Source organism: Nansenia antarctica, assembly GCF_963989245.1.
Source record: "Nansenia antarctica genome assembly, chromosome: 9".
In the NCBI taxonomy this organism is placed as follows: Eukaryota; Metazoa; Chordata; class Actinopteri; order Argentiniformes; family Microstomatidae; genus Nansenia; species Nansenia antarctica.
Genome location: NC_137679.1, coordinates 25,380,662 through 25,401,434, shown reverse-complemented (window position 1 = coordinate 25,401,434; position 20,773 = coordinate 25,380,662). Strand labels below are relative to the sequence as shown.

Below are 20,773 nucleotides of genomic sequence, written 5' to 3'. Positions count from 1 at the left end.
CTCCGTCGTGGCAGTAGTGGTGGCAGCCAGACCCAGACAAGGCCATATTTATGCAAGGAAACTGAAACCTGACTGTCTGTGATCTGGGAAATGTCCTCCTTTCACTCCAGCAGCCCTTCACTCTGCTAAATGGTGGTGCAGTACTATTGTGATATGAGTATCACCTTCTCATTATACAGTATAGTTTTCCCATGTCTTCATTAATTAACTCTGTTGTGTATAACTTAAGTAATCAACAAAGAACAAACACAGAGCACAAACCATAGGCCTATACTGTATGTATCATATGGACACTCACCCAAACCCTCAGACTCAAACAAACAGGTGTCTCCAACTCCAACCTGGCGACACCAAGCAAGGAAGTTGGCTGTGTTGTCCCTGGCAAAGAAGGAGCCAGAGGGAGCGCTGGCGCGACATGGGATCCTCCTGCAGGGTATGGCCTGGTGGAGATGAGGAGAGATCATCATTAGATCAGTGTGTGCACTTCACAAATGCTGTAGCAGTTTGGCAAGGATATTTCACAATCGCAAAAAAAACGATCAGTAACCCCTTAGCTAGATGACGTACTTCCAGCCCAACAGAAGCTGATGTACTTTGTGATTCCAGAGAAAAGGCAGCCTTGTTAACCAATCTGGGGTGCCCCAACCCAACCCCCAGCGTTTCCATGAGAACACATAACCATCTACCCTGGATCTGCATGGATTTCTTCTCCATCTGTTGAGGCTCTGGTTTCAGCTCAGATCAAGGACCTTTTTCACAGATCAATATGGTAGATGGCGGGGGAGAGACGGAGAGCTACTTCACCAGGCCTGCTATGATTTGGGATCAAATGACACTCTTATGCGCAGCAGCCCCCCACACGGGCCGTTCTGGAAGATTAATGCGCCTTACTGTGGTTTTATACAGGATGTGTGCGTCTGAGCTAAGAGAAAGGTGCAATGAGGTCATGCTGGAAAAATGCAGTCTTTTGTGGGGATTTTTCCTTTCTTTCCAGGCTCTCCTGGCTTTTCTGGAGTCTTTTCTATTGCAGCATTATCTTGCATTCCTTGGACAACAATAATACCCACATATCTTATTAGCCGACCATTAGCATTGGCATGTGCTAGCAAAGCCACTGTGGCTACCTGCAAAACCCACCTTCTCACCTGGCTAAATATGAACTGTACTGCAGGAATGGAGGATAGAGTTAAATGGATGGGAACCAATAATGCTTTATAAAAAAAAGCAAGCATCTTGAAGCATTTTGCTAGAAGAACTATAGCTATAATGGTCACAAAGTATATCAATCACTCAATAAATCCTTCACTCAAGCACTTAATAAGCCCTGTGTACTCCCAAAACGGTCTCAACTGAGGTGTACAGTAGGCTACATAAAAAAAACAGCATCAAAACAAATGAAACACTTATGCTCTAATACCGGTGTAGTAACAGTGTCATTAAGCACTAAAACATGTTTTCTAATTGTTTTTAATCACAGTCATGGGGTTTAATGTTTCCTGGTATAACATAAGTGAAATTAAGAACTTTTGTTACAAAACACACTCAATTGACTTACTTTGTAATTACAGAGCAATTACTGAATTACCATGTAACAACTATGCAAATTACATTTACTGTTAGAAGTTGTTACTGAAGTAATTGCATAATTGCATTACAACACAGGCATGAGACCACCTAAGTGATGACACAAGGAGCAGGAGAGAGATACAAACTGAAGAATAAAGATACAATGGAAACTGTAGAGAATATAAGGGGCTGAACTAGGGACTTGGCAATAATATGGAGAACAGTCATCCATGTTTATCTATGAGCTATGTTCACTTTGTGGGCCATTTTTTTTTTTGCCAAAATCCCCTGGAATATTCTTCTGTTGGTATTCACAGGTGTGTGACTGGCACCTGAATGGCACTTAATTGACAGGAATGATATTCTGTGGCCAGAATCTGGGACATAACTCCATCCTCCAGGATGACAACGCTCGCCCCCACAGAGCCAGGATCATCACAGAGCACCTCCAGAATTTGGGAGTGGAGAGGGTAGAATGGCCTGCCGTGAGTCCAGACCTCAACCCAATTGAACACTTGTGGGATCAGCTTGGGCGTGCTGTATGTGCCAGAGTGACCAACGCAACCATGTTGGCTGACTTGCGGCAAATCCTAGTTGAGGAATGGGATGTTGTCCCACAGCAGTGTGTGACCAGGCTGGTGACCAGCATGAGGAGGAGGTACCAAGCTGTTGTGACTGCGTATGGATCTTCCACACACTGCTGAGGTCCCTGACAGTGTAACATTTATAAAGTGTAAAAATGGCCAATATGTGTTGTTTTTTCCTTATTACTGTGGGAGAGTGCAATCATCCAATCCACCAAGCAACTCAAAACGAGAGTGAATACCAACAGAAGAATATAGGGGATTTTAGCAAATATTTTTGGGCTGCTACCCACACGTTTAGCTGTGTTGCTCATTCCACGAATGCATGATCCTTACAAGTTGTACCTCGTTGTAAAGGTGACTAATCAGGCTTTCCAACGATATAAAATACAATACCAATTGGCATTATTAAAGGGGAGGAATAATCAACCAAAATAACGTTTCCGAACTTTTTTTGAGGGGTATATATACTGCTCCAAATATGGTCTTGTGACTTCAAAGCAACTCAAAACTGTTCTGACTAGAAACTAGCGTGTTTGTTATTTCAAAAGCCCTCAGCAATAGTTGACGGTAAAGGGTTAAGCACTGAGAGCATGTTGAATCTTTCATGACATACAGTATCATCATAATGAACCTGCTTCATGAGAGCTGAAAGGAAGTGGAAGGTCAGCTGATCACTTGTTAGATGTCAGAGAAGCCTATTCTCTTCTCATATAAACAAAAACAATGTCATAAAACTTTCCCAGAGAGTTTCTTAAGGCTGCATTGAGAAGATGTCTTTTCTCCCTCTCACATGGTCTCCTAGAATATTGATCAATAGGCTCCACTATTTTGGCAACCCTCCCCCCGGCCATTGACCTCATGGATTTCCACACATCTGTGCTTCTATACGCACATTGGGATCAGGGGACCCACCATCAGCAGCTCACTAATGCCTCCGTGCAAACATGAATGAGATGATGAGAACGCTCGCTAAGGAGCCAACAAAAGAGCCTATTGCTCCCCTTCTGCTTCAACCCAGTAACAGCCTTAGGCCCTCCAGAATAAAAACAAATGACGATATCCCTCTCAACACTCAGTTCATGTTAGAAACGGCCTTGTCACTGACAAGCTATACCCCTATAAGATACAACATGATGAGATCCATAATTAGTTTCTGACCTTGCCTGTACACCCTATTTGTTGCCTGCTCCCTAAAATTGCTGAGCTCCCAACAAAATAGAGTCATTGATACTGCTGACAAACCCACTCAGTAATCAAATTGAAGGCATGAGGGCAAACCAAAGGTGGCACAGTGGAATCCCAGTAAATCAGAATATTATTGATCAGTCAAGCTATGGCCCAGTACCACATACACATAAAAGGCAGGCCTTTTGTTTCCTGCTAAATAGTTTTTGGTTAGCTCTAAACTATTTTAATCAGCGTTTGGCTCCATTGTGTTAGGTCTTCATGGAAGACTTACATGAGACCTACTATCAGGGGCATATTACATTGTCCATGATAGGAGGTTGGCAGATATACATATGTAAGTGTTGCAAAAGAGAAAGGAATCATGGCTGCTCATGTAGAGTGGAATCTTAACTCGAGATCCGCACATGTAATGAATACATTTTGCAATCATGTCAATGGGAAATTTGTGTGATGATTTGTCTTATGCAGGTGTAGGATTCCACCCAAATTGCTTGTGATGCTTCAGACATGTATCATAAACAAATAATATATATATCCTATTCATACCCACATGTGTTTCATAAGAACAGGAGGGAGTGAATGTGCTGCTTACAGTGATGGAGGGGATAGTGACAGCAGGGGAGGCTAGAGGAGGTAGAAATCAGAGGACGGGCTCATTTTAATGCATTTTAATGCAATACCATTCGTGCTTCCATTCCATGCATTACAATGAGCCCGTCCTCCGATTTCTACCTCCACCAGCCTCCACTGAGTGACAGGTACGTTACTGAGAGTTACTTTTGTGATTGGACTAAGGCCAACACAAGCACTACATTTCAAATGTACAACATAAACTTCGGACTTAGACGTATTGCGTCTGGGAATCAAAGTTAACAACCCTTTTCTGTCATTAGCCTGGTCCATATAAAACAGCATGGTCAGCATTTTACAGGCTATACAGTACCTTCTCACATTCTCTAGCCTTAGGGAGCATGTGGCCACTACTCAAATCTGGGGCCACAGTAGGGGGAAAGCTTGTACCAACAGTTGCAGACAAGACGCCTTCTCCGGCATGCAGTCTCCGTAGCTCCGCAGATGTTTACTGGTCTTCATGTGAAGGGCAGCAGAGAGGCTTTCAGATGTTTACTGGTCTTCATGTGAAGGGCAGCAAATAGCCTTTCATCTCTTTGTAAGAACAGACTGCACCACATTATCTTTGAAGGGGGATACTCATACTCACTTTAACATGGCAAACATGTATTAGAATGGTAAGATCATCTGCATAGCTGTCACATATAGTCATAATATTTGGTCAGAGTGTGAAATTCCTCATAGATAAGGAAATATGAACACAATCCTTGGGGATGGTTCACATTCAAAGCAATTTCCTGACCGTCGATGTGGAGATATTTGAGGCACTTTACAACCAATACAAAATACATGGGTTGTGTTGCATTTTTTGGGCATTTCTGGTGAATTCCAAATTCCACATGATGGTTAGTCCATGAGATATAATATATACTACAGTGGTGGCATTGAATGGAGGACAACAATAATAACAATAAAGAATGTTAAAATATACAAAATAGTATTAATAGTAGTATTACTCATTATTCTGCCTCTGTTTTTATAATGATTGACACTGGGCTAAAACTAGCCTGTCTTGCAGTGCAGGTTTCCAAGTACCTTGCCATTGCCAAGGGCAGGCAGATCGCCATTGTTCTGCCTGAACTTCTCCTGCAGTGTCTCAGCCAGCTGGCACAGCAGGAAGCCGTTGTCCAAACGATCCATGAAGCTCTCAGCTGTGATCTCCATGCCTGTGCAGTGAGCAGGAGAGGAGAGGAGAGGAGAGAAGAGAAGAGAAGAGGAGAAAAAAGAGATTAAAGAGAAGAGAAGAGAGGTCCCATTGTACAATGAATATACATACTAGTAATAAAACAGTATGCATACCACAAATAATACAATACAGTCTTTCTTACACTAAAATCTCAAGTCTGTTTTCTACTATAAATGCAAAGTACATCAATTGGAATTGGAATGGAACTGGAATCATTGTTATGATATCAGTGTTGGTTTAGGGAGTTTTGATTATAACAGCCAGCTGTTTGTAAACAGCACGTGAATGAGAAAACACAGAATCCAGATTGCATGCTGCAGAGTAACACAGAGCAAAGTCAGATAGAACTCGGGGGCAACCTGATTTTGCACAGTAATGCTTCATTATCCCACACACTTGAAGAGATAGAACAGTGATCAACATGTGGTCTTTCCAGTTGACTGGCTTCCAGACGACCATTCTTTCTCAGTTAGATCATTCTGGAATAGGAGGTGGTGGCAGGGGGTGTCTGTGGAAAGAAACTAGAGAGATTTTTTTCATCTCTTTTCTTTTTCTAATGGGAGGAGAGGGCTGGGGGGGTTAGAGGTTTAATGAGTTCCAAATGTGGTAATTGAGCCCAGAGGAAGAGAGATTGAGAGCTTCGGAAATACCCACTAAGTTCCCGCCTTATTTTCATGCAATCCCTCCCTCTCACCAGAAAAGGAAAATGCATACTCTCTTCTGCTTCACTCACCCCCTTTCATTATAGTCCTACTCTGGACACGAGAGTAAGTAGTATTTACACAAATGTATAGGTTATAGCTAAGTCTTTAGGGAGAATCAAAGGTTCTCAAAAAACTGCTTATACTTATACTGTACACTTTAAGTATCAATCATTGTGCTTCATCTACAATATCCTTCATCTACAACCATAATGTGCCTACACCAAAATAGCTGTGCTTCTGCATGTTAATCTCCATCAGTACAGTACATAACCTACAGTATGGTACAACAACAAACCTTCAAAGTGCCTTAAACTCATTATACATTAAATAAATAGCTGCTTTACAAACATATCTGACATGTAAATTATCCATTGAATCATACAAATTACACATGGACTCTCATGTGTCGTAAAATGATTTGCCTGGTGGTTATGAATGATCAGTATTGTAGTCATGACGGAAAATATCACTATCAGTAGCTGAGTATTTGCAAATGAACTGGTTGCGCAAGACTAGATAAACATTGTGTGTTGCTCCTGTTTCCCTCAGCTCCTCTCATCCTCCTCCTCCTGCCAGACCACAAGGCCATGCCTGCTGGCTCTCCAGTGCAAACAGATACGGACAGATTGTGAGATAGGGTGATAGGGAGTGAGATCAGAGGTAAAATGCGAATTGAAAACACATCCTGGAATAAGACTCATGCAAAAATCAAGAGGCAGGATCTATTATTAGAATCAATTATGCAAAGCAGCTCCCTGATCTCACATCCATGCATTTATGGAAATAGAATCCTCTACCTAATACACTATACCAAGATTGATTGTACAGTAGCTGCCCGAACACACCATTCTACAGCTGAAATTGGTCCTACTGACTGTGCATTGTAACTAAAGGTGCTAAACAACAATCATTATTCAAATTAGAGGATTGGTTTCTAAAGTGGGGGAGATGCTCCCAATTCTAGGCTCATTAACAGTTTGTAATGTGCTTCAGATCAATAAGCAGGTCCCTTGAGGATCTAAAGGCCTATAAATTAAACAAAATTAAAAACAAATAAAAACACAGCTATTGAAGTTGAGGATATGAGAAACATTATCAGGATTTTAATCTAATCTTTTGATCTTACCCGTGTCGTACGTAGAAAACCACGTCAACATAGTGATTTATACAATTTCAACGTGAGTCAATTTGACCGTGGAAACGATCGTAGCTCAACGTCGAGTATTCAACTTGCTTACGCACATTACCTACTGGTTATGCGGAGTTATTACAGGCATGTGAGCCGCACTGCCTAGTGTAATTCATGCAAGTGGCTCGTAATAAAATTAACGATGTTGTTATCAGCCGAGAAAATGAGTTTAATTCAAGATTTAAAAGGAACTGATGTTTATGATTGTATTTCAGTCTTCCTTTATATCCCTCCGTAGCTGTCTATCTCCCCTTCAACATGCCTAGTGCGTTCCACAACGGACCTTGCCCGGCCACACGCTAAATTATACTGGAGTTTCTCTGGTGTCAGGGAGTGAGCAGCCCTATACGGTAAGAATAAGACCACCTGATAAGAATAAGACCATTATATTATTACAGTATAAGCAGCACTCGAGTTGAGGGGGGATGGCATCCCCCCTGAAATAAAAACAGTCAAAATCGCCCCCCTCTTTCCATACTTTATGTCATTTTATCAATGAACGTGGTATTACTGCTATTTCAAGGTGCGAGGGGGCACGCACACATGCTATTACATTTTTACCAAGTTACTGACACTGAAGTCACTGACGAGGGGATGCTAAAATGTTCCTCTTATGATCAAATCCACCACCTCCCCTGATTTTCTTTTACAACTTGAGTAGCCTACTGAGTATAAGCATGTGCCTGGTTAGTTGTCATGATCAAACATTACAAATGCAACTTACAGAGAAGCCACCCTTCTCTGCCCTCTCCCACTTCCAGACGAACACCTACCCTATATTATAGCACTTGTCTTAATTCAGCCGCTATAATTGAGCCGCTATCACAGGGCGTTAATACAAGCCTCATTCACCTGCGTTCATTTTACCTGCGTTGGTATTTATAGAAGGAAGCACGTACGCAACTTTAAACCATCTCAGCCCGTTTTATAAATAATGCTTATGTCCGTTTAGAAAAATGTGCTTACGTGAAAGTCAAAGATGACGTTCAAGTACTTTTTTATAAATGAGGCCCCAGACCTCATCTGGACCTCACTCCAGGGGCCTCATTTATAGAAAGTACTTTGGATCAAATTTGATCTTACCCGTGGCGTACGTTGAAAACCACGTCAAAGTAGTGATTTATAAAATGTCAACGTGAGTCAATTTGACCATGGAAACGATCGTAGCTCTACGTCAGGTATTGACTTGACGTACGCACATTACCTACTGGTTATGCAGAGTTATTACAGGCATGTGAGCCGCACTCGAACAACACAGCCGAGAAAATGAGTTAAATTCAAGATTTAAGGGAACTGATGAATGAATTAATGAATGAATTAATTAATTAATGAAAGCATTTATTTCGAACATGTGTAGAGAGAAATAGTTATAACAACAAAGGACAAAACAAAAACAAGAAAAACAAGAAAAACAAGAAAAACAAAAAACAAAACAAAACAAAAACAAGAAAAAACTAAACAAAACAAAAAACACTATATACCAGTGGAGGCTCCTCCATAGAGGTGGAGGAGGCCTGGCCTCCCCAATAATTTGAGAGAAGAGAGAGAGATTTAAAAAAGCAATAATTATATTTATTTTATTTATTTATTTATTTAACATATTATATTATATTAATATTATTTCCGTTTTGTTCATAAATCTGAATTTTTCCATGGCTAAAACCCAATATTGCAATTGTAAAGCACCTACAGGCCAGAATCCCTATCCGTTTCTATTGAAGGAGGAAAGTCCAGGCCTCCTGTCGGAAAGTGGTTTCTCATAGAAGTCAATGTAATGCAATTTTTCTCATGGCAATATTTGATTGGCCAAATCACTGAAAATGGGTGGGCACAGGAGGCCTTGCCTCATCATGCATTGAGTCCAGGGCTGAAAGATTGACATTTTGTTCGTCCAATCACATGAACGCCAGTCACTTCAGTGCAGGACACGCTAGAACACCCATGGCTATTATCCCTGAAAGTAATAGCTCATTTGGCCAAATACTTTTGCTTAAAATGACCTCGGAAGTCAGCGAGATTCTGGCGCGATTTATACATCGAATAGGTAGACAACATTTAGGATTTATTGAACAGTTTTATTTTTAATATTAATAATTAATAATTGTATGTAGTATGTTGTGGTGAATGTTGTGAGCCTGAACAGAAGGGACAATAGCTGCTGCAGGCGGACCATGACCCATTGTGCAGGTAACTTATTACATATGTTGTTTGAGTTCTATGTTTTGGTGCATTTTGTAAGAGTCCACTCGTGGTGTTGCTAGCATTCGCGAGCTAGGGCATGGCTAGTCAGTAACGTCATGTTGCATTCCACGTGTAGTACCTTTTTTCGCCACACGCGTGTATGAGTGCTGTTCTGCAGGATAAATATTAGAAATGGATGAAGTATTGTTCTGAATTGTATATTGTGTGTCTGATTGACATAGTGTTTGAGTGCTTTTGACATGTCATTGATTGTATGTAGTATGTTGTGGTGAATGTTGTGAGCCTGAGCAGAAGGGACAATAGCTGCTGCAGGCGGACCAGAGATTCATGCCAATTGTTTTGTTTATTTGATGACCCATTGTGCAGGCAATAAAAGCTGCTTCATCCACCATCCTGAGAGTGTCCCAATCCCTTCAGTACCGCCAAACACAAATTAATAATTTTTAACAAAGACAGATAAGAAGAACAGGGAACATTCCATCGCGAGTGAAGCGAGCAAGCAGAAAAGTAATTGGCCTCCTCAATTCTGGAAGTCACCAGCCTCCACTGCTATATACTTACTTTACTATTTACTCTATGTCCGAAAAGGAGTAGGAAGAAGCATAAGCTTATTTAATCCTACCCCTTCCCCAATAAACAGAGATTAATAATTAATAATCAGCAGTTGACTTCAATATAAATATATATATATATTTTTTTTTATTAAATCAAATTTATTTACATATTTACATATTGACCAACAATAGAAAACAGATCATGTAAATAAACAAATAATCTGTGAAAACAACAACTATCAAAGCCCTTCTTCCTCCTCGTACCTGGTGAAAACCATGTTTTTATACCGCTTTTTGAACTGGGTCATGCTTGGACACCGCTTTAGCTCCACACTCAATCCGTTCCACAGCTTCACTCCACATATAGAAATACAAAAACGTTTTAACGTTGTACGTACATAAATATGTTTTACATTTAACTCCCCCCTCAAATTATAACTCCCATCTCTATCAAAAAACAATTTTTGAATATTCCTAGGGAGTAGGTTGTTATTTGCTTTATACATTATTTGTGCTGTTAGAAGGTGGACCAGATCCGTGAATTTTAATGTGATTGTCTGATGATTGTATTTCAGTCTTCCTTTATATGCCATTAGGCTATTGTAGGGTGTAATCATTCTAAATTGAGGCGTGATAAAGGCGAGATTCATTGTGATTCCCCAGGATTCCTCTGTATATGTATAAGGTTATTTACGATCATATGGGTCCATATCAGCATTTTGACATACACAATGGGTATACAGAATGGGCATACAGAAAATCCTTCAAAAAACACTGTAGCCCGCAGCGCAGAGCGCATAATATATTATGTCTAATTGAGTCAACTGGTATTATGCTTATCACCAAGTTCTCCCATACTGTGCTGATGGACTAGTATGGTATGTTTATATCAACGGTAATCAAGTGCTTTAGTTGGCGAGCGCACTTGGTGATGGTGAGCACTCATAATACGAGTTGAGACAGGCGCGCAAGACCACATACCACACATCTGCCATATCATACCTCGTCAAGACCACATACGTCCCACATGTATTTATCATCATATTTTTCACTATAAAATGGAGGTATGATATGGCCGACATGGTACATGGCAGTCCCACACGCCCGTCCCGCTCTAGTTCTGCATCCAATTGAATGCATGCAATTCTCGTTTTCAAAGACGGCAAGCTCACCGAGTGGTCACTGGTGTCTGCATCCCGCTATGACAGGGCATAAATACAAAGCTCATTCACCTGCGTTCAATTTCAAGTATATTTGGTATTTATAGAACGACAGACGTACACAATTTTAAACAAGCGCAGCCCGTTTTATAAATAATTCTTATATTACGTCCATTTAGACGACCAATGTGCTTACGTGCAAGTTAAAGATGACGTTCAAGTACATTTTTATAAATGAGGCCCCTGAACTCACCACCTCTGTAAACATTTTAATAGGATATACTTTACTTTGGCTGTGCAAATGAGCAACATTATTGCTTCCATAACCACTGTAGGCACTTCCATTACTGAACTGCAGTCTAACAGACTGGTTTTGACACATGTTTACAATGTTTGAAGAACTGTACTTGGCATACCTTACCATAGTCTTGCATAGCTATATCTCCAAATCACATTATTCTCACACCTCTTTTGGAGGTTAGATTAGCCAATCTGGCTTGGATTGAATTGGACGGAGCGATGGGAGAATGTGCTTGCAACGTCATTGGATGTTACATTCCAAGAACCCCCCCGCCCCCCACACATGCTCATACAATGGTTGCTTGCTGTTACGTGGTTAATCTTTTCCGACCAGGTAGGACTATTTTGAAGAGAAATGTTGGCTATGCTGGCTATGCTCCTTGCTCCTTGGTATTTGACTGGTTTGGTGTTCTGCGAGGCATCACTCATTTTAAACGGGTTTACAACCCACTTTCTGCATAGGATTTTCCGAGTTTCCGAACTAGGTCAACAATCAGGTTAACCTTAACACAATACAGGCATTCATAAGAAGCATAATAACTTATACTGTATGTCCTTTATGATAATCATTTCGACCTTACCTAACATGTTGGTCAGCCATAGGGCTAGGTCCTCCTTCATGGGCAGTAGGCTGGCCTCATGTCGGCTGGCCAGCCATTGGCTGTACTGCTGCATGTCTGTCAGGCCTGGGCCAATGGGCTGCTTGGGACTCAGGGAGCTGCACATGATTCCCTGTCAGTGGCCTAAGGAAGAAAGGAGGCACATGTCAAACAGCATCACAATAAACACACACACACATGCACGCCCACACACACAAACACGCACACACATATAGTGTAGTAGGCCTACGTTGGTCTATTGCAGGACCAAGCAGTTGTTAGCCCTGACTAAGCCGGTAGCAATGATAACAGTAAAATCTCATAACATCCTCTTTCATTATACTTTTCACCTCTGCAGCTTCTGCTGAATCTCATCAACATCCTGTTTGACCCTCATTGATCCAAATAAAAGCCTGCCTTCATTTTGAAACAGGCTGTCTTCACTTCAACCCCTGACTCATTCTATCCCTCCCTAGCATCCTCACGAAAATGAAAAGGTTAAATCCTAAACCATGAGACTCTGGCTTGTTATTCAGTGTCAGATTTGATTTCACCCTTTGATGTGGATCTTCAAAGAGCACTCCTGCGTCAGATGAAAGATGAAGTTTTATCTCTTAGATATCAAATAATATATTATATTATAAACAACTCTGGGCTAGGTAGTTGAAATGTCTTTGACCTGGTGTTCTGATCCCCCTCTGCTCTACAAGAACAGAAAGGGGGAGAGTACTGAGAAGGACAGAATAGGGAGGATAATCAGAGTGCTATTGTCCATCTGGCCAAATTCTAGTTTACTGTGGTGTGGTTTACAGGGCATCTAATGACATTCAGGAACATTCTCCGCAACCCTGACTGCCTAGTTCTTATTCCCATCTCCCACCCTGAACAGGATCCTTTTCATACCAGCCAACACAGTACAGTAGGGCTTCTATCCAACACACCAACAGACAAGAAAGGAGGGTTGAGCATGATTACTGTGTTATCTACAGTGAAATCTGAAACAGCACCTTCCTAGTCCACCCCATCACTGCTCCTCACCACCACCACCACCACCACCACCACCACCACCACCACCACCTCCCACTCCTGTCAACCCACATCACAGAGGAGCCATATTTGGCACCAATAATCGGTAGGATATTTGGCAGTTCTGGAAATACCTTGGTTTAATGAAACATTATCTATATTTCTTTCTCAATATTATTCTTTGCCAACCATTCATTGCCTGGGCTTCGCTGATGTGGGGGTTGTTAACATTTCACTCTAATGTTGTTAAATGAAGAGACCTGCCACTGAGAAAGGCTGAGAAAATAGATAGTACAACTGGGCGCCAGATGTAAGACTGTAAGAAGAAAAACATCATCAGCTCCATACAAAGTTTATTTTCACAGAGCGAAATATTTCCCCAGAAGCATGTGACCATGACCTAGTAAGGGTGTGAAAACAAAACACCATAACGCTACACAGATACTGAGGAGACAACCCAAATAGATAGTGACGTCACAAAGATTCTTAGGACTGTTCCCTTGGGTAGTATTATCTCAGAGGTTAGAATGACTGTGAAGACCCTTTGTGCAGGTGTTCTAAACAGCTTTATTTTTAGAGTAGCAGTAGCCAAAAATATATTATAAAACAATTTTCAACATTCCTGTATAGGAAAGCACATTCTCAGCACATGACCTAAATGCAGACTTTTTTACTTTCCCAATGATACAGATCATTGGAGAATAGGTATAATATTTATGTTTCTCACAATTTCATTGAGGCCTCTGGAATGCACATGTGAAGGTCTGTATGCTGAAAGAGAAGCACTTTACTCCAGGGAAGTCTGGTGGAGGTAGAAATCGGAGGACAGGCTCATTGTAATTCATAAAATAGAATGGGGGATGGTATCAAACACATGTGTTTGATACCATTCCTTATTCCATTCCAAGAGCACTCTTGTGTCAGATGATAGATCAAGTTTAAGGAGGGAGTTTCTCAGATATTAAATATAAACAAATCTGGGCAAGTTTGTTGAAATGTCTTTTACCTGGTATTCTGGTCCCCCTCTGCCCTACAATAGCAAAAAGGGAGAGTGTACTGAAAGGGAGAAAACAGTGAGGATAATCCGAGTGCTATTGTCCACCTAGTTTACTAGTTTACTGTGGTGTGGTTTACAGGGTACCTAATGTCATGGAACATTCTCAACAGCCCTGGGTGTTTGATACCATTCCTGATTCCATTCCATGCATTACAATGAGCCCGTCCTCTGATTTCTACCTCCACCAGCCTCCACTGCTTCACTCCTCCTGACATGCATTAGCTTGTAATGTATTAGCTCTAATCTCTACCTTCCCGTCCCAACTATCCTGTCCATCTGACTAAACAGCAAGTATTTTCTCACTTGACAGAAGAGAAAAAAGGAAGAACCAATCCCTTACATAGCTCACTGTGAAGACTATCCCTGCTAGGGAATCTCCTACTGGATGTGTCCTGATATGGCATCCCTCTCAGGCTCTTGTTTGCTTATCTTGATATACTGTACAGTACATTTCCCCTGTAAGTAAGGAGCAGCAGGATGATTCAAAACAAAGTGCAAGAGAGGCTTGAGCAAACAAGTATGTCAAACAAGGATGCTATTGAAATATGGTGGTACAGTAGCACACATGGTATGACTGAAAAAGCATAGCATGCCCATTGCTCACATAGGGTAGTTATACGTGTATATGCTTGATCCCTTAATCAGAGAAGGCTAAACATTTCTACACTCCTAGAAAATAAAAGTTCTACCTAGAACTGAAAAGGGTTCTTAAGCTGTCCATATGGAAGAACCCTTCGAAAGAACCCATAAAGGTTCTCCAACAGGGACAGTCGAAGAACACTTTTTTCCTAAGAGTGTACCACAAGACTTGTTGAAGGAGATTAGAGCACAAAGAGCTCATACAGTTATATTGTTAGGTGTCCTTTGTTGTGGACCATGACCATGACCCTGCCCCTCAACCCCAGACCCTATATAATATACCACAAACTACCGGTATACACCTATGCCACTTATAAGATGCCACAACCTATACACCATGGTGGACACTGGGAGCCAGTACCTTGATGGCAAACCAGTAATCTTATCTCACTGAAAACAACAGCCATACACACATCATAGACACTGGACCACACCCACGACACACAGGTGCTACATTCCCACATTCACTTAGTTGGAAGCCTGACAGACAGAGCAGGGCAGAGGGCAACGTTCTCAACTCTCTCAACAGAAGGGTCTGTCACTGCAACCAGGGCTGAACATAATATGCCATTATTATCCCTCTGAAAATGTTTCCCTTTTTTTTTCACCCTGCTCTCAGATCCATTTTGTACTGTGATCCCATAGAGCTCTCTCTCTCTTTCCCAGGCCATGGTCCTTAGGGAACAAACCACGACCAAAACCACCTGGCACCTATCACTATGCTGTGGCCTAACCTCTCTCAGCTGCTGGGAAAGGTACACAACCATGCCCTGCTGGCCCACCAACCAATAGCACGTGAGTACACATGAAACTCTCCTCTTTTACATGTTGAGAAACCAATTTAATACATTCTTGAGCTAAATAATTCAAACATAGACCTACAGTGTGTGTTTTCCAAGTTTCCTACAGTATAAGGCCCCTGGTGGCCTTGCTGTGACCCTGAATAATGCAGACATAACATGCCACACTTGGCTGCAGATGATTCCAGGACAGAGTTGTCAATGTGAATCTGGAATGATTAGACAAACACTCTCTCTGTCCCCCGAACCCTCACCTCCACCAAAGTAAACTGATCTGTGATCTGCAAGCTAACCTGTCAATTTCAGCTGGGCTCAACATTCAGCATGCACTCTGTTCTAGAGGAACACTGACCAATAAACATAAACATATTCAGGTTTCCTTCAATAAGAAGAAGTATGGCACAACTTATTTCAATGGTTCTCTTAGACTATTTATGTTTATGAAATAGAGGGTTGACTGTGAAATAATCTTTAGCATATACAATGATATTTTTTGTTTGTTTATCAAATGTCATGATAGACAACATAACAAGAGCATTTAATCCAGTATGGGCCTCGACAGATCTCTTCAAACATTCCATACATGAGGCAGAGAGATTGCATCATGACATAGCTTTCAAGGGATCACAGTTTATATTCCAATAACATTGAAAAGCAATCCCAGGTTTATTGAGAAGTCAATGGCCATGTTGTTTCTAAGGGGCTTCAAGCGCCTGTTGGTTGTGCTGATTTCTAGACATGTTGTCACACAAGATGTCACTGGCTGAGGTCTAAGATTATAGTCAAAATATAAATAATACTGTCTGTTTAAGAACAATAGTATACCATTTTAAACTATGTGAAATCCAATATGGTATCTCTGTGTTCAATAGTTAAGAATGAATAGATGTTTGTCTATCAAATGGAATGCCATGCCTTTCTGTAGTACAGTTTGCCCACTTAGTCCACAGTAACTTAGTCCACGGTAGAAGGTCGCTAGGTTTGTGAACGTATATTAGCATAATTGCATTTATTTTTGTAATGACAAGAACAATTAATTGGTTAAGACTTTTTTTTATGTTTGCCAGTCCATGTGTTCATGACATTATGCATTTCATTTTTACAACTGTAGGGTGTACTGTATAACTTTTCAAAGCTGTCTCCTCATTTACAGTTTCTATTTGTGTTACTAATAAAGGAAGCCACATCTGTAATATCAACTTCAGCCTTCTGAAAATGGGATTCAATTCAATTTAAAAAGAAAAATGTCTGACATGTTTTGAAAACTGAAAACCATATGACCACCCACATTAAACCCATGAAATTAAAAACATATAATAAAAGAATGCATTTGAAGTGGTTCATATGCATTCAATTAAAGTTTGGATAAGTGATTGTAAAACAAGTAGACAGACTAAGCAGCTTGTTGGCAGAAAAAGGTACATTTAAAAAAGACAGACAGAAATCACATTCTAAAGTATACTTTTAAATACATGTGAATATGGACTTCTTTTGTAAGCACACTGTGCACACTTTTCTTACAGAATATCTCTCAAGAAATACTCTATGAAACACTCTGCCTAAGGTTATACTGTTATGTAGATCAAGTTATTTCCCAACTCTGACATTTCTTTTTAAGTTGAAACAATAGACGTATAGTAAGTGGAGTAAGTGGAGCAACTCCACATCAAATCATTTGGTTCTGGTTGATTATGCCTGGCAACGTAGATTTACAAATCACATAAGACATTGCAGCGATAGAGCATCCATCAGAACTCAGTCGTACAACCCAACAGCCCGTGCATCTTCCACTCACCCTCTGCAATTCCAGTTTTCAATACGGAGTCGGACCGTCTTTCCGTGCGTCCTCTGTGCTCCGGGATTTCTATATTCATGCTTTTCACCACCACTATACCTACCTTCACGGTCTGTCCCCGAAAACAGTGGCCCAGGGTAGTTTGGGCATTGCAGGTCTTTCAAAGTATGTCTGTGTGCACACGCAAGGACCTAGGGTAGCCTACTGCACCGCTTATGGGACGGAAGTTTAATGATCATGTTGGGTCTACGTTCCTCGTCTCACTTTGCATTTGACATTTCAACAGTAGGCAATGAGAAATTCAAGAATGTCGAGATGTCAAAGTGCGTTGGCTCAGCTATTGATGGTTTTTAACTGCAATCGTCCATGCCAATTAACTGATACAAAGTGACACGGATCAATATAATTAATACATATGTTATACGTGTTTTACTGTCGCTTCTGCATCCATTCTAACACTAGACTAGGAAACAATTGTTCTCGTATCCGTGCATTTGAAATGTAATTAATATGTGTATGATTTATTATTATTAGAAATATTAGTATCACGAGTATTATTGTTTTGTTGTTGTAATTATTATTATTATTATTCATATCATCTGCATTATCTACAACAATTTCAGCCCACTCAAATCCATTTATCCCATAGTTCAATATCGAATCCAAGAGGGCCTGAAACACCTGATTAAATCTGTCCTAAAACGTTAGGATTGCTCATCGTCCCCAAAAGAGCAACAAAACTGTCATGAAACTTGATTGGTCTTTTTGAGGGGCAATACACCTCATCACCTCATGAAGGTAACTTTTTAGTTTAAGTGTTCAACGACTTTTATTTTGAAGTTGCAAAATCTCCATACCCGGATGTTGACTTCAATAACTTCGGGGGAGACTAGAGGAGTCTGAGGAGAGAACTGGGGTAAATAACTAGCTAGCTATCATTACCGTTCTTGGACCCACAACGGAAGGTGAAGTAATTACAGGCTAACATTTTATATTTCCAAACAAAACATGTGACTACAACCTGGTGATCTTATGTGTGATTTTGTGTGATCTTATGACAGGAGAGAGCGCCACATGGAGGCAGTTTTGAAAAACCTGGAGAGTATGGCAGATCTGCTCGCCGTGTCACAGACAGACATGGTAAAGCAGTGGGATAAACAAACTCTTGACAGAGCCTTTCAGTGGGCTCGTTACTGCGAGCACCTCTACTCAAGGTTTCACGCAAATCCAGCTATCCGTGAAATGTTGGAAAAACAACTACAGACAACAAATGAACTCTTACTAACAACTTTCCAAGGATACACAGACATCACGTTCTTGGACCTGTCACAATGTCAACATTTATTGCTCGCCGGATTATTGAAGAATCCCGCGGTTCCGAGCCTTGTAATCAAAACACTTTTTGAAAGTTCCAGTCATTGCACGACTGCGGGAGATAAGGAAGCCACCGGCCTTTGCACCGAGCTTATTGGGTACAAATCAGCATGCACAGTCCTTGGTACCATCAACCTGAGACGCAATGCTGCAACTTGTGCTCCTGAGGCTGACGTTCAGGGCATGATGTTGATGAGTCGACTGGACACACTGCTCCGGCCAAGCAGCAAGGTGGACCTTGCAGAGCAGTTCTTGGACAGCATCCTACAAACCAGTGGTGGAGTGCACAACTTCTCCAAGGTAATTGCAGCTGTTATAATGTCGAGTTGCCATGACAGCAGTGTTTCAGGAGTTTCACTGGACTTCCTCATGGACTGGTTGGAAAGAAACTACTGCTTACTGCAACATATGTGTTCCACCTTGCCCACTGGACTTATGAAAGACCTTGCGCAGAAATCCTTGAAGTTCAGAGTGGCATATTGTTGTGTTTTGAAAGAGTGGGCTTCACATATGGAGTATGACTTAAATGAAGGAGAATGGATTCAAGCATGTGCCAACAGGATGTCATTCAAGACACTGACCGACCATTTTAGGTCATTACTTGAGACATGTCCCTCACTGAAAGAGGACACAGAAAAAGAGCTGACTGGACTGAAGGTTGCTGATGGGGACTTTGATGTCAGAGGTCTAAGCATATGGAGTGACATCCTTTCTGAGCTCATGTGAATGTTTCTTGTGCACTATGACATGTCATTCAGCACAGCGTTAGTGTTAATCACAATACCTTTTGTTCTCTCAGACGCCCCATTGAAGATTTGTGATCCCTCTAATTACTCTTATTGTCTTATGACAATCACTCTTGTCTGCGTATATTTAGCGGTGCATAGTTCATGCTTAAAATCTTTGTCAATATTTTTTTTTCATTTTTGCTGTTTTATTACCTGATATGAAATGACTTCATCATACATACGGTACACATTTCTTGTGTACCTTAACTGTGTAACATGACTCCCTAATGGACCATTGTTAATGGATATACAATGCTTCTATCTGCTACTTTTTATAGCTATCAGAATAAAGATTACTTATTTATGTACACCTCTGTATGCATTTTAATATCATAGTACAATTGTACTATTAAAGTACGTAAGGTTGGTTTCCTTCTGGACGCATTGTCTGCACATCGGATTGGAGTTGCAAATCAGCCAGCAGGAATCTGGCAGATGGTAGCAAGTTGCCCAGGCAACCCATGACTGCTCTATGCATGAAATTTAAAGTAAAGGCCAGACTGAATGTTGTGTACCTCGCAAATGAGTCCCTGGAGACACAAGGACCCGTGCCTCATCGTAGATTTCATCTCACTATCAAATCAGGAGAGCTGCGGTGAAGAGCCACTCCAAGGTTATCCTGTGTTTGGTGATTCCTGAGATCTGCAGAAATCTCTTCATCTCATGAGGAAAGAAGATCTTGACTCATTGCTTAATATTTGGCTTTTGGTCTTCTGACCAGGAATTTCGACTTTGGATTTGATCAGGAACACTGAAATTATGGCTATAGGTCTTGTTAGCTTCTCGTAATGTCTAGCTCTGGATGAGATACCTGTCTCAACATGTGATCAGGTCTTTGTTTTATATGCCTTTATTTATTACGTATGTTTAGAATAGAATAGAATAGACTTTATTGTCGTTGTACAGTTGCCTATACAATGAAATTGTAGTGGTTCTTCTGAAGGTGCGAAAACAGAAAACATATTCACATATTCACAAACATATACGCATATAACATATCACAAATATTACACACTAGACAATTAAAAAGTGAAAATGCTATAAAACAAGCTAAGAGACAATGAGGTCCGTGGTGTCAAGTGCAAATAAAGACAACAATCTTAAGAAAATAAAAACAACTATAAATCAAGCTAAAAGACATGAGGTCATATATAATACTATAATACTGTAAAAATATATATAAATAGGCACTTAGAATAGAGTTATTGCACATTTCTATTGCACTTTTTCCCCTGAAGATAAACATTTATGAACATGTCTTATGTCTATTGTTCAGTGTTCTGATGGCCCATGGATAGAAACTGTTGGACAGCCTGTTTGTTCTAGCCTTTATGCTCCTGTACCTCACTCCAGAGCGCATCAGGCTGAACAGGTGGTGACCAGGGTGGAGGTGGTCTTTAAGAATTCTTCCTGCTCTGGAGAGGCACAG

The 20,773-nt window shown here is 40.8% G+C and overlaps 2 protein-coding genes across 2 annotated transcripts in view; one reads left to right on the top strand and one right to left on the bottom strand.

The window, feature by feature from the left end:
* LOC308165236 (growth arrest-specific protein 2-like) overlaps positions 1 to 17,301 on the bottom strand; it is a 35,083-nt gene extending 17,782 nt beyond the window's left edge. Inside the window, exons 1-4 of the mRNA XM_080539380.1 lie at positions 17,183 to 17,301; positions 11,848 to 12,009; positions 5,007 to 5,137; positions 299 to 440 (exon numbers count right to left, since the gene is read on the bottom strand). Of these exons, the coding sequence (XP_080395506.1) occupies positions 299 to 440; positions 5,007 to 5,137; positions 11,848 to 11,992 (418 nt within the window). The 5' untranslated portion in view covers positions 11,993 to 12,009; positions 17,183 to 17,301. The remainder of the gene's footprint in view (positions 1 to 298; positions 441 to 5,006; positions 5,138 to 11,847; positions 12,010 to 17,182) is intronic.
* Positions 17,302 to 18,256: 955 nt separating this feature from the next.
* fancf (FA complementation group F) lies at positions 18,257 to 19,430 on the top strand (the record flags this gene model as incomplete). The annotated part of the gene is made up of 1 exon (XM_080539659.1): positions 18,257 to 19,430. The coding sequence occupies one exon, from the start codon at positions 18,257 to 18,259 to the stop codon at positions 19,280 to 19,282; it is 1,026 nt and encodes a 341-aa protein (XP_080395785.1). The 3' UTR covers positions 19,283 to 19,430.
* Between the last annotated feature and the right edge of the window lie 1,343 nt (positions 19,431 to 20,773).